The 14,769-nt window shown below is 39.2% G+C and overlaps 2 protein-coding genes across 4 annotated transcripts in view; both read left to right on the top strand.

The window, feature by feature from the left end:
• Positions 1–9,233, top strand: part of LOC137951898 (uncharacterized) — a 29,238-nt gene extending 20,005 nt beyond the window's left edge. The window contains exon 5 of one of the 3 annotated variants that reach the window (XM_068798874.1): positions 9,025–9,233. In XM_068798874.1, coding sequence (XP_068654975.1) covers positions 9,025–9,174 — 150 coding nt within the window. In that variant the 3' untranslated portion in view covers positions 9,175–9,233. Of the gene's footprint in view, positions 1–8,101; positions 8,574–8,680; positions 8,901–9,024 lie in introns of those variants that run through there. The other 2 variants (XM_068798875.1, XM_068798873.1) reach the window with 2 other exon arrangements.
• Positions 9,234–10,287: 1,054 nt separating this feature from the next.
• LOC137952345 (protein TIFY 5A) lies at positions 10,288–11,388 on the top strand. The gene is made up of 3 exons (XM_068799486.1): positions 10,288–10,700; positions 10,833–10,920; positions 11,068–11,388. The coding sequence occupies exons 1-3, from the start codon at positions 10,606–10,608 to the stop codon at positions 11,260–11,262; spliced, it is 378 nt and encodes a 125-aa protein (XP_068655587.1). The 5' UTR covers positions 10,288–10,605; the 3' UTR covers positions 11,263–11,388.
• Positions 11,389–14,769: the final 3,381 nt, after the last annotated feature.

Genomic DNA, 14,769 nt, shown 5'->3' with positions numbered 1-14,769 from the left:
AACGGGTCAATGTGGAAAATTGACAAGGTGAGACATGTACCAAAACTGATGCGTAATCTGATCTCAGTAGGGCAGCTTGATGACGAAGGTCATAATGTGACTTCTAATGGTGCTACCTGGATAGTCATTAAGGGAGCATTGGTTGTTGCTTGAGGAGTTAAAACTAGAACTCTATATATCACTTCCAATTGCAGAGACACGGTTGGTCACATGAGTGAGAAGGGAATGAAAGTGCTTCAGTCTAAAGGGAAGTTACTAGGGTTGAACACTGTAAATAATAGTTTGTGTGAAGGTCAAGGGAATGAAAGTGCTTCAGTCTAAAGGGAAGTTACCAGGGTTGAACACTGTAAATAATAGTTTGTGTGAAGGTTGTATCTTTGGCAAGCAGAAAAGGGTTAGCTTTTCTAAGGATGGAAAGGAGCAAAAGATAGTAGAGTTGGAGTTGGTTTACACAAATGTATGGGCGCCTTCAACTGTTACCTCCCTTGGTGGTTCAAATTACTATGTGATATATATATATTTTTTTTGAATAAAGATATATAAGCTATTAAAAAATAAAAATAAAAATACAATACCTTGCTAAACAGGGCCTACCTTCACAACAAGGTGTTGGAGTGAAACGCCTAATTTAGCCTATGCATCAGCTAAATGATTAGCTGATCTAGGAATATATTTCCAATTACAGTTTAAAGCATAAGTTAAATTACATATATCACAAAACATGTCCCAATGCTGCCAGGGAGGACATTCTGTCTTTGTGCCCCAATTGATGACGATTTTTTAGTCTCCTTCAATGCAAAGAGACCCAGAAAGACGATTTTTGAAGATCTGAAGTCCATTTAGTAATCCAGATAATTCAGCAATAGTTGAATCTGAAATTCCAATAGGCCCACCAAAAGAAAAAAGAAGAGCATCGTTTCCGTCATGAACAACACCACCAAAACCCACAGGGCCTAGACATCCAAGAGTGTTTTCGTCAAAATTCAATTAATAATAGCCCCTTGGGGGAGGAGACCAAATTGCCAAAATTGGGGGATGAGGTGGATAAGACGTGCCAACAATTGTCCGCCAGTTCTCACGAAAGTTAGATCCATTTAGATTTTTGAATTCCTTACGCAGAAGGATACACGCAGTAACTTGACCAATAATTTTTTCAACCAATGTATTTCCAAGAATAGATTTTAGATTGATTTTGTGATTGTTCCTTTCTTTCCATAATGCCTAAATGAGATGCCCAACACAGCAAGATATTAATAATTTTCCGAGTTTTGGGAGGCTAGTATTTGTAATAGAGAGGATGGTAGATGAGAGATTTTGAGAGAGACAATAGTGGATACCGATTTTGTTGAGGAGGCTGGTCCACACAAAATGGGCATAATTGCAATGTAAAAGGACATGGGTGGCTATTTCTGAGGAAGTTTGGTAGAAGGGGCAACGAGGGTCTGGGACATGGGTACCTCTCCGGATTAGGGAATCTGAGGTGAGAATTTTATTCCTATATGCAGACCAGATAAAAAATTTAGCATGAGGGGGAGCAAGCAAGGTCCATGCAATGGCAGCAAGATGTTTGGTTTGTGGAATGTTGGGACAACTTAGGAAATTGAAAGCAGAGGAAGTTGAGAAATTATCTTTCGTGCACGACGTCTAAATAAGAGTATCAGGCACATTTTTGAGACTTACCAAGGAAAGAATGATGATGTGGTCGGATGCCACCAAGGCCTCAGAATTCAAAAGAGATCTTCGGAGATTCGAGTTCCATCCTCCAGAATCAGTTCGTTGGTCCTAGATGGATGCTTCAATATTTCTCACCAAGTTAGAAATCAAGTTGTGACTGATGTTGATGCTGTGAGTGCCGGTCCACCAGTCAGTCCAAAATTGTGTTACAAAACCCATGCCAGAGTAACATTTTACAGCCGTTTTGAAAGCAAGTAACAATATTACAATTTTTTTCCACATAGGGGACAGCCTATTACATCGCCCTAAGTCCACCAGCCCAATAATTTATTTGTCTTAGCAGCAACCAATTTCCTCCGAATCAATTTCGGATATAATTAAACTTCTAAATCCATTTAAGTAACAGTGCAGAATTTGTGGTAACTATATCATGGATCTCGAGTCCACCAAGAGTTTTTGATTTCATACCTCAGCCCATTTCACAATGCTATATTTCCTTTCGCCGTTTGGTCCTCCCCACAGGAATCTCCTTTTGAGCATTTCAATTCTTTCGCGGATAGAAGCAAGGCATCAATATAGGGAGAGGAAATAAGAAGGTATAACGTGCAGGCAAGACTTAATAAGAACCAGTTTGCCAGCCTTAGATAAGAATCTTCCTCTCCAAGCTGCCAGGCGACCCTCCAAATGCTCAATAACAGGATGCCAAGAGCTTTTGGAAGGCAAAGTAGGTGCAAAGGTAGGCCCAGATATGTACATGGAGGTGTTGCAATATTACATCCTAGGTAATGCGCTAGGATCAATATTAAAGCCAATAATTGAAGATTTTGTCCAACTTACCTTTTGACCAAATGAGAGTTCAAATAAATTTAACAAGGCTTTAATATGAGAGATTTCTTCTAAAGTACTTTCACCAAAGAGAATGGTGTCATCAGCATATTGAAGAAGGGAAATATCTTGATTGGGATCATCTGAGATAGAGCTTAGCCATCCGGAATTTTTTGCCAGACGGACCATGGAAGCCAGGTGTTCTGCAATGAGAGTAAAGAGAAATAGAGACAAGGGGTCCCCTTGCTGAATGCCTCTTGTGGCGTTAAAATAACCGCAGGGTTTTCCATCAACAAGAACACAGTACGACACATTGGAGATGCTGCTCTTCATCCAAAATTTTCAGCGTGTCCCAAAACCAATTTTATCAAAAAGCTGATCAATTAGTTTCCAATTCACACGATCAAAAGCTTTTTCAAAATCAAGTTTTAGGGCAAATCTGGGCATTTTTTATTTTTTTAATGAGTCTAAAATTTCATGTGCAGCCATAGCTGAATCAAGGATATTTTGGCCATGGATAAAAGCACACTGACTAAGCACACTGACATTTATTGATGATGCAAGCAGAAAGGTATGGGTTTATTTCCTAAAAAAGAAACTTGATGTCTTTGATACCTTCAAGAGATGGAGAACAATGGTTGAAAATGAGACATTTGAAGGTGAAATGTCTGTAGTCAGATAATGGGGGAGAATACATAGATAATGATTTCAAGCGATACTGTGCTGATAATGGAATCAAGATGAAGAAGACCATACTTGGAAAACCTCAACAAAATGGTGTGGCTGAGAGGATGAACAAAACTTTGAACGAGCGTGCTAGGAGCATGAGATTACATGCGGGATTGCCAAAGATGTTCTGGTCAGAGGCTATTAGTACCGCTACCTATTTGATCAATAGAGGTCCCTCAACACCATTGGATTACAAAATACCAGAAGAGGTCTAGAGCGGCAAAGATGTAAACCTTTCTTTCTTGAAAGTGTTTGGTTGTGTTTCTTATATTCATATTGATTCTGTTGCTTGAAGTAAACTTGATGCTAAATCTAAAATATGTTTCTTTATTGGCTATGGTGGTACCAAGTTTGGTTATCGCTTCTGGAATGACCAAAGTCAAAAGGTTATTAGAAGCAAGGACGTGATCTTCAATGAAGGTGTCTTGTATAAATACAGGTTGAGAGTAGATTCTAAAAGCACAAACAATGAAACTAAGAAGTCTGAAGTGATTCAGTTGAAAGATCTTCCAGTTATTGAGATGGAGAATATTACTCAGGAAGATCAGGAAAGCATACCCCCATAAGTAAATCAGAACATTCCTGTGACTACAGTCAGGAGATCTGCCAGAACTAGCGGACCACCACAGAGGTACTCTCCTACACTGAATTATGTTCCTTTGACTGATAAAGGTGAACCAGAGAGTTATGAGGAAGCTGTGCAAGTTGATGAATCAGCCAAGTGGGAGTTGGCCATGAAGGATGAGATGGATTCACTGTTATCTAATCAGACATGGCGGTTGACATAGTTACCAAAAGAGAAGAAGGCTTTGCTGAATAAATGGGTGTACCGAATAAAAGACGGACATGATGGCAACAAGCGGTACAAGGCTAGGCTTGCAACAAAAAGAAGGCATTGACTACTATTCAAACAATGTTTGGACTAGTGGCAAATGAAGACTTGCACTTAGAGCAGTTGGATGTAAAGACAACATTTCTTCATGGTGATTTGGAGGAAGAAATTTACATGATGTAGCCACAAGGTTTCAAGGCATAAGGAAAGGAGAAAATGGTGTGCAAACTTCAAAAGAGCTTGTATGGTCTTAAACAAGTTCCAAGACAATGGTATAAGAAGTTTGACACCTTTATGAGTAGTAATGGTTTCTTGAGGTGTCAGGCGGATCATTGTTGTTATGTGAAGAAGTTTGATGACTCCTACATCATTCTATTGCTATATGTTGATGACATGTTGATAGCGGGTGCTTACAAAAGGGAAATAGATAAGTTGAAAGGGAGTTGTCCAAGAAGTTTGCAATGAAGGATTTGGGTGCTGCAAAACAAATCCTTGGGATGAGGATTACTAGAAATACTGATGTCTTGAAACTACCACAAGAAGAATATTTGAAGAAGGTGTTGAGCAAATTCAACATGGATGATGCAAAACCAGTGAGTACTCCTTTGGCTAGTCGCTTTAGGCTATCTAAGAAGTAGTCACCTTCTACAGAGTAGTGACCCAACATGGCCAATATCCGTTATGCTTCTGCTATTGGCAGTCTCATGTATACAATGGTGTGCACTAGGCCAGACATAGATCATGCAGTGGGAGTTATAAGCAGATATATGAGTAATTCGGGTAAGCAACATTGGGAAGCAGTGAAGTGGATTCTCAGGTATTTGAGAGGCATTGCAGAAAGTCAGACTTGGGATTACAGGGTTATGTAGATGCTGACATGGCTGGAGACATGGATATGTATGCACATTGGGTGGTACAACAGTTAGTCGGGTCTCTAAGTTGCAAAAATAGTTGCTCTTTCCACTACTAAGGCAGAATATGTCACTGTGACTGAAGCCAGCAAAGAGATGGTATGGCTGCAATTTTTCTGGGAAGAATTAGGTCTCAAGCATGGGAAGAATGTGTTGTATTGTGATAGTCAGAGTGTTATTCATTTAGCAAATAATTCTGTTTTTCATGCCAGAACAAAGCACATACAGGTGTGTTATCACTTCATCAGATCGGCTCTGGAGGATGGAGTCTTAGCATTTGAGAAGATTCAAGGGAGTCAGAATCCGGCTGATATGTTGATGAAGGCTGTTACAATCGAGAAATTGAAGTTATGTGCAACTTCAGTTGGACTTCTCTTTGAGGATTGAGAAGTTGTTGCCGTTGCAGAGGAGATATTGATGATGGATTAGTTTCCAAGTGGGAGATTGTTAAGTTGTGGAGCCTAATTAACGGCTTACGCTGAGTTGGTCGGGGATCGACCTTCGCGGTATTGTCGTCGTGGGGGTTGACCGCCCCCCTCCCAGGGGTGCAGGGGCGAAACCCTGTCCGATCCACGATATATTGTCTGTTATTTCATTAAGAGCGGTTTGAAAATTTCACTCTTGTAATGCGGTTGCCCTGGCTTTCTCTTTAAATTGGGGAGCTCTGCTATTAGGGTTTTATGATCTTAATTTGAGGAGTATCTCAAGTTGCAACTCGAGAGGTTAGAGAGAAACACCTGTAAGTATGTGATTTCTCTTGTAAATTATTTCTTTCATAGTGGATTATTGCAGGGGCGGAAGACAGGACGTAGTCTCACCTTGAAGCGAACCTATATAAATCTTGTTGTATTTTTCCGTGCTTACTTTTTTCCCTTCTTCCGCGTTTATTATTATTTTTCTTATTAGTTTGGAATTAGGGCGTCTAATTCGTAACACCATCAACTTCATAATCAATAGGTCTTCATAACCTTGTAGGCAACCGATCTTGATCAAACTTGCAATATTCTAGTGCAAGAAGATCAAAGTCATAATATCCTTTAAACGCCAAATATAAACTTTCACAACATTTCATATGAAAACCATTTGTTTCTTGGTATAATACAAAGGTTAAGGGCTCGGTACATAGTATGAATGTATGGGGAAAAAAAAAAAACCAGAAATCACTTATCTTTCCATAGTTGATTCTCTTCCTTCAAAAGCACCTTGCATGAAACCTTCAAAGGTATTTAAGCTTCACTTCAACGTGGGAGTCCTAAATCCTTAGCTCTGATACCATACAAAATTTAGGACTCCATATTGATCTCGAGCCAAAGAGGGAGACGAGTAGGAGAAGGAGAAGGAGAGGAAGAAGAGAAGGAGAGAGAGTTTAGAGAGTGGATTCCAAAAGAAGGAAGAAGAGAGTTTGGACGAGATTGAGAAGTGAGGAGAGAACTTAATGCTCTACCTCTTAGCCAAGGGCCTTTATTTATAGTTTTTGCAATGCCCTTAGATCTATAACATTACAAGAGAAGAGACATAAATAGACAAGTAATTACATCTCCATGCCATCTTTATGAGAAGTCTTCTTATTTACCAAGATGCCTTCTCTTGGATGTGTGGGCTTTCTTCCTTGGACTAGTGGGTTTAAGCCCATCTTCTAACAAGACTAAAGAAACTTGTATATAATTCATACACTCGAAATAGATTGTTCTCTTGTGCATACAAGGATTACTGGGATATTCACATCTTTTTTGAAGTCTCACAATCTATAATTTGATTACTCAATTTGGTATCAACACTTTTTACTATCTATGTCATAATTTGATAGTCTTTTGCCCCCCAATAATCATTCATAGGCATAGGGGGGGTCAATTCTTGATATATTTTGATTTTTGCTTGGCCTTTAAATACATATGTACAGATTTAGTCCAGCTAAGATAATTCTACCCATTCAACTTTTCTGAAGTGTATAAAAATGGTATCTTTTCCATTTCCCTACTTCCCTTTCCGTATATACCTCACAGGAATCAGCCATAAGTACCACAAAACAGTCACAACTAGGCAATTACAATTTCAGGCAACAAAATAGGTGCACAAGGTAGGTGGCCCCCACTTCACAAAAATTAGGGTTTTTATGCAATCTGCGATTAAAGCCAACTTGATACAACTTCCAGCAATAGAGAGTGATTATACACTTAGAACCACCAAATCAACAATAAATAGGACTGACATCACCTTCCAAAAGGATGATGCGATCAAGGAGCCCAGTATTGGGCTACGCACCAGGCAAAGAGGAATTTTCCCAAAATAAGAAGTTTTTCTAGGACTATATCTCATCAATAATTGCACTTAAATACAGTAGTGGCCAACAACCCTAAGGTTTTGGCAGAAAAAGAGAAGAAAAGGATGATTCTTATTGAATCAATAGGGCATGAACCTCGAGGAACCTCCTTCTAAGATGTTGCAATCTTCAATGGAGTAGAATAACGCAGAATAGAGACTTCCAACTAAGATAACTGCTTTGATACCATGTGAAAAAAGAAAATAAAGAGAGTATAAAGAGAGAAATTGAAAAGAGGGGAGAAGAATTTGAGAGGAGAGACTTTTGAGAAGAGTTTCGTTGGAGGTCGTGCTCGACCCCCTCATCTCTTTATTAAGTAAAAAAAGGTCAGAGTTACAAAAATACCCCTATACACTTAGAATCCCTAAAACCCTCATATCCCCCAATATACAAAAACCAAAACAGACGAAACAAAGTCTGGTGACATAATCAAACATGTAGAACAAGATAATGTAAAATTCAGAAACACCTGCTGCTGTGAAAAGACCAAATTACCCTTCAGTAGATTTTTCTAACAGTTTATTAAATATAAAAGGTGACAAAAAGTAAATGGTTGTGCTCAGTGAACCGGGTCTTTTTCCTGTCATGTGATACTATTAAGTTTTAAAAGCTGTACATTGAACTAGGAGAGTCAAATTTTGAGTCCCAGATGCTTCAAAACCCAACTTCCAGCTGGTTTTTGGAATGCTTTAAAATGCTGCAGAGCTTTCTGTTGGCTGTTTTTGTTTTCTGTAATTTTCATCCTGTAAGATATATTCAATGTCCAACTGGGTGAGTAGTTTTTGTGATTGATTTACTTCCTCTTTTAAGGCCCTCAAGCTTTGGTGGAAAAAGGTGGCTTTTGTTAGTCACCCTAAGTACCACAATCCTAAGTATAAGGAGGAAGTGTTGACACGGAATCAGCAACTCCGATGCCCTTTTACTGAAAAACACAATGGAAATGAACAACCAAGTCCTGAGACAAACAAAAGCACTGGAGATGGTCGTTGCTTTGTGTGGAAGGATGCTCCATGGCCCTGGCGCTATTAAGCTTTGTTCTCCCAAAGTCTCCAATCCTAATTAAGGATCGTGGTTCTGGAGACTATATCTATAGAGCTGTTCACTTTTTAGTCAGATACTCTGTTACTTCTTTTTTCTAATCGAAGCAGATGCTATGTCTTAGATGTGTCTTTGGCACAAGTAGATGTTCATTTCTTTTTAATACTTTCAAGTAAGTGCTTCTTAACTATTCATTTTCCAGCAATAATTTATCTTTTTGTCGATGACTGGGTTTAAATGTCGTCTTTACATCCATATATCTAAAACTGAATTTTGAGATATGATTGCTAAGAATAATGTGTTGTGATGTGATCCCCAACCCCGGATGTCACTTACCTTCTCTTGCCCAAGGTTTGAAGTTTAAAGATGGATGCCTACTGTGATGGCAGCAGAGTTGGTAATCATATGCCACACCTAAACCTAACAGCAACTGATGATTATATTGCAACATCATACTACAATCCAAAGCGAGCAAATGGAGGAGAATTGAAATGACTGATTTCAAATAAATCGAACAGTAGGGGCATAGAAGTATACAAAACACCATTTGTCCTTATATTCAGTAGCTGGTTTTTCAGGCATTACGCTGTTTCCAGTAAGAATATGAAGTGTTTAAAATTCAACAAGCTCAAACTACTTGAACTGGTTTAACGACGATTCTTGTTAATGTCTCTCTCTATTTGGGTTAACTGCAGCGACTGCTCTTCTTTGACAAAGCCGGAGTCTATGAGGATTCCACCCTTTTAATATTGAGCAAAACGTTCTCTCTTCGCTTATTCATATTGATCCAGTTTCACAGCTCCAACAAGGCAACCGGAGGTAAATTTGAAAATGAAAAGTCATAATCCCATTTCTCTTTCTTCGACGAGTTAGTTTCTCCCCCACTTAGTCGCCATAGATTTTGAAAAACTAAACATCGACCTTTTTTTATACGCTGATAGTTTATTGACTTGGAACAACCTTACCAATTCTGGTAAACAGAAACAAACAAAGGTGGGGTTTAAATGGGGATCACTCCAGCTTAAGTTGAAGATTAAGAAGGCATCCCACTTTGTTTTGATTGTTTCAAGGCTCTCACCTTTTTCTGTTTCAATGCATATTAGACAATTTTCTTAGGGATGAATTCACCTACCAGACTATGCTCTGGGTATTCTGAAAAGGGTAATCATGTGTTTTTTTTTCCTATTATTAAATTTTCTACAAAATAGTGTCTACTTCTTACACACTCTTCCTTCCATTCCTGAGGAAGAAGGAAGGGAGCTTCAGCCTTTCTCCCCACCCTTCTCCCACCACCACCATTTAAATCGAGGGGATGGCTGTTTGTGAGATGGGGTCTGATCAGTACATTACAAGTCAATTCTTCTGATCAGTACATTACAGGTTCAGACTGAAACTATCTTTGGCATCGAATAAGTTTTTTTTTTTTTTCTTGACCTGCTCAACTCGATTTCCTGCATCAGCTTGCGGGAAGAAAATTGTATTGACCTTCCTGGTAGGCAACTTCTTACTTGGGAGGTGGGAAACAGAGCAGTTTTTGGAACACTTTTCGTCTGTACAGATCCGAAAGAGATGGACCGAACGAATGTTTACGGAATTGCTTCTTTTAGAATGACACCGTTTCTCACATTTCCTTTCGTCAAGGCTGGAGTCGTCTTAGGCTCTTTCCTGTGCTAAAAATGGAGAAAGACTGGTGGTTTAAAGAAGAGGAAGAGGCAGCGTACATTGACCTTTCTCGACTGACATGATTGCATGAGGTGATTCTCATCCACACAGTGCCACAGTGCCCCCCGCCTACCGCGGCTCTACCGCGCCTCGTCTGTCGACCTCTTAATGGCTATAGTTGATATTCCCATTCCTCCTCGAGAAACACGTGAATAATTCCCGAAAGGGGATTGTTAATGGATTTTCAGCCTTGGTTGGTCTATCGAAATTGGGTTATGTTGGGGAGGCGTGGACCGCGTGAGAGAGATGGGCCCACCGAATCAAGGTGACTGAGTGACAGCTGAGGGCAGGAGCCGCACACATTCCACCTCGCAGAAGGAAAGTGGAATTTCGACATGTTGAACACGTGAATCAAATCGCGCATGCTTCATCTCCATCTAGTATTTATTCCAACCGCTTCGTCATTCATCATCACTCGCTCGACAGGGTTCATTTCCTTGCGTTCTTCAGACCCCAGGGATCCAGCTTTCTGATGCCGCAAGATCAGCGCCAAGAGGCGGGGCTGTGTTCTGCGCCATCGACTCTCTCCCTCCCTTAATTGCTTCGACGACTACATGGGGAGATCCTATAACTTGGATCTGTGCCTGCTTCCCACTGCCGTCTACTCGAATGTTTCTTCTTCCCCCTCTCAAGAACTCTGCAAATCCAGGTTATACATACGTGTTCATGCATTTTCTTTCGTGATCTTCCACCTCCTCATCATTTTTTTTCTACTGATTTTCGTACGTCTCTCCGTAGCTCATACTCGACTGATTCTCTTACTTTTTTTCTGACATTGAAGGAGCGAGATTAGACCGCTGGAGAATTCGCAACAGATAACGATGTTTTACAACGGACGCGTTTGCGCCTGTGACGTCACGGAGATTCAGGTTTGTTCTTGCGTCTCCATTTTCTGATCAAAGTGATGAGAAGAATGATTTCTTATAACAGAACTGATCCGATAGTAGTTTAGTTTCTTCACTGTTTGCTCCGTCGTCTGAGAGATCGTTTGCGTTGTGATTTTAATCTTTGTTCAGGCGAGAGCTATACTGTGCATGGCGAAACGAAAGACGGAAGAACGACTTGGAACCCTTTCAACGGAGCCGTCCTCTGGATGCACTAGTCAAAACCCTCAAGCCCAACGGACGGGGCTGTCGATGAAGAGATCTCTGCAGAGGTTCCTCCAGAAGAGGAAGAGTCGTATCCAGGCCACTTGTCCTTACAGTCAATAGCAGCGCAGTCGCAGCAGGCTTAGACGATAAATTCACGTAGCTTTGGAAGATGTGTTTCTTTCAATTCTTTAGTTATTTTTAGCCAACGGTGCAGCATCTTCCTCTGTAATTCTTTGTTGAACTTTGACTGTGACCTAATCCATTAAAGGACATTTAATATTATAAGATCATCTCGTACGTAACACTAAAAACTGTGGACGTTATTCATATTTTTCATGTGATCGAGAGGAAGCCACAACATTAGTTTGTGAAAAAGGTCTGAAAAATCCACTCAAACAATAAATTTTCTCATGCTACTGTTTTTCTTACCCTTTCATACCGCACCACAAACACTCACACGTCTTAGACCAACATAGCGTGTGTTTTTTTCTTTTTTTGTTCACTTTCTTTAATTTGGCCTCAAATGAAATACCTAATCTCTATAGTGCCCTTAATACATCGGCTACAACATCTTATTCTATAGATACGTCCAAGGGATGTACAAGAGCTAGTAGAGGCAAAAGTAGAGATAATCTTGTCAGAGGACAAGGCCGAAGATATGGTAAATCTAAGTGCAAGTGTATTCAATGTGGATGCACCAATTATTACACAGATAGATGTTGGAAAATTTTGGGAAGCTTGCATGGAAAAATGCTAGTACACATGAAGGTACAACACCAGGGTATGAAACTAAAATCTCTCCTAGTGCTCCAGATGAATTGATCCAACAACAATAACAACTCACAGTAGCAACAAGAGATTTTTCAGCGTATGGCACAACTATCTATTCCCTCAGCATCCTTCGCACATACGACTCTTACCACTAGTATGTCTGCACTCTCTGTGTCTTATTCCCCATCCTGGGTTCTTGACTTTGGTGCTACAAAACACATGTCAGGTATATGCTCACTATTTTTTATTTAAAAGAGTCTATTCTCGTTAAGCATGTTAATTTTGTTGATGAGTCAGTTTCACCTGTACAAGCAGTGTGAAATGTTACTCCTATACTTATTCCTTCACCTCAATCTGCACTGTTAGTTCTAAAATTTCCTATAAATATGTTGTTTGTCAGTCAAGTGGCTAACTCTATGAATTGTTTTATAGGAATTAGACGCCTTAATTCCAAACTAATGAGAGCAATAATAATAAACGCGGAAGAAGAAAAAAGTAAGCACGGAAAAGTACTATAAGATTTATATAGGTTTGCCTCAAGGTCATACTACGCCCTGTCTTCCGTTATTACACTAACCTACAATGAAGATGAAATAGTTTACAAGAGAAATTACACACTTACAGGTGTTTCTGTCTAACTTCTCAGGCTACAACTCGAGATGCTCCTCGGATTAAGATCATAAAACCCTAATAGCGGCGCCCCCCAATTTAAAGAGAGAGTTAGGGCAACCACATTACAATAGTGAAATTCCCAAACTATCCTTAATGAAATAATAGTCAATATATCGAAGCTTAATCCGCAACCAACTCAGCGTAAGGCGTTAATTAGGCTCCACAACTTAATATTGTTCTCTCATTTTTTTCCCTACTCATTGTGTGTTTCAAGATCTCGTGAGAGAGGGAGACTATACTATCCAGACAACTACAAACCAGACAATACTTTACATACCCTACATACAGTTGAATCACCTCTTCAGTGGCATCTCAGACTTGGTCATCCATCTCCAGTAAAACTGATTCAAGTAGTTCCAGATCTTCCCTCTAGTATTACTTTCCAATGCGAGTCATGTCAACAGGGCAAGCATCACCAGAGCTTCTTTCCTGTTTCATCCCATAAAACTAGTAAATCTTTTGAGCTTGTCCACTCAGATGTCTGGGGTCCTTTTCCGATGACTAGTCAGTTTGGTCATAGGTATTTTATTTTCTTTATTGATGATTTCAGTGGATGTACTTTGATTTATGAAGTTTTTGATGTCTTTCATCTTTTTTTAATGAAATAAAGAATCGGTTTGCAACTTTTATCTATATATTTCGTACAGACAATGGTCTTGAGTTTATGAATCGTAAATTTGGCTCTTTCTGTCAATCACAAGGAATCATTCATCAGACTTCTTATGCGTTTACTCCACAACAAAATTGAGTTGTTGAACCTAAGAATGGTCATTTACTTGAGGTAGCTCTTACTATGCTGATTCACATGAATGTACCTAAAACTTATTGGGGTGATGTTGTTCTTATTGCATGTTTTTTTATAAATGGAATGTTGTCATTTGTTCTTGATGGCAAGATCCCTATTCAAATTGTTTTCCTACTATACCTTTGTTTCCACTGACACCTCGGCTGTGTATATACTTTGCACATGTTTTTTATCAGTCAAAGGATAAGTTGCCTCCGCAGTCTATCAAGTGTGTCTTTCTGGGATATTCTCAAAGACAAAAAGGCTACCAATGCTATTATCTATCTATGAGAAAAATATTTGTTTCTACCGATGCTAACCTTTTTTTAGGATGTTTCTTTCTTTCAATCTTCTACATCTGAATCGGTTCCACTTAAACCTTCTATACCTACTTCCGTTATTCCTCTTCTAGTTGATGAATGTGCTCCAGCTTCACAAGATGCTCCTACTGAAAAACCATTTCAAGTATACCAACACCAACAACAACCTACTTATTCTGATCCAAAGCCCCTCCTCACATCAAACCATGACTCTTCATCGTCTCCTGATCCAAAGGTAAGTGATCTACACCTTCCTATTGCCCTTCGGAAAGTTGTTCGTAAAGGTACTCGCCATCCTTTTTCTCATTTTGTCTCCTTCGACTCCTTGTCTGATAACTATCATAAGTTTGTTTTGTCCATATCCACTTACATTATTCCTTCTTTAGTGCAGGAGGCGTTGTTGCAACCTCATTGGAAGAATACCATGGATGTTGAGATGGAAGCATTAACAAATAGAAGGACTTGGGAGTTATGTGACTTACCTCTAGGTGCTGCTATAGTTGGATGTTGATGGGTCTATATTATTAAATATAACTCAGATGGATTTGTTGAACAATATAAGGCTCGTCTTGTTGCAAAATACACAAACGTTTGGGTAGATATTTTTTAGACTTTTTCTCCAGTTGTTCGTATGTCCTTTGTTCGTATACTTTTTTTTGTTACAGTCCATCATAGTTGGTCTCTATTACAACTAGATATTAAAACTTCTTTCTTATATGGTGACCTTGAGGAAGGAGTCTATATGGAGCAACCTCCAAGGTATGTTGCTCAGGGGAAGACACATAAAGTATGTCGAGTAAAGAAGGTTCTTTAATGGTTTAAAACAAAGTCCACGAGCTTGGTTTAAATTTTTTAACAAAGTGGTTATGTCCATGGGATTTCCTAGAAGCCATTGAGATCACTCAATATTTATTCTTGAAAGATCATCTAGAATTATTATCTTATTGGTATATGTAGATGATATCATTCTATCTAGGAGTGGCATATTAGGTATTGAAACAATTAAATCCTAGTTGGTGAATCATCCGTTGAAATATTTTCTGGGTATTGAGGTAATGAGAAGTAAAAAATGAACATCAT

Source organism: Aristolochia californica, unplaced genomic scaffold (genome assembly GCF_029961685.1).
Source record: "Aristolochia californica isolate CCGP_79_NKW_82.1479 unplaced genomic scaffold, dmAriCali1.0.hap1 SCAF_15, whole genome shotgun sequence".
NCBI classification, from domain to species: domain Eukaryota; kingdom Viridiplantae; phylum Streptophyta; class Magnoliopsida; order Piperales; family Aristolochiaceae; genus Aristolochia; species Aristolochia californica.
The sequence above is the reverse complement of the archived record's forward strand: the minus strand, read 5'-3'. Positions and strand labels throughout refer to the sequence as shown.

Bases quoted from the DNA above. Each gene is read 5' to 3' on its own strand.
- LOC137952345 (XM_068799486.1), top strand. From the start codon at position 10,606: ATGGGGAGATCCTATAACTTGGATCTGTGCCTGCTTCCCACTGCCGTC. The intron at 10,701-10,832 runs GTTATACATACG...CTGACATTGAAG, and splicing joins CAAGAACTCTGCAAATCCAG to GAGCGAGATTAGACCGCTGG. The intron at 10,921-11,067 runs GTTTGTTCTTGC...ATCTTTGTTCAG, and splicing joins GTGACGTCACGGAGATTCAG to GCGAGAGCTATACTGTGCAT.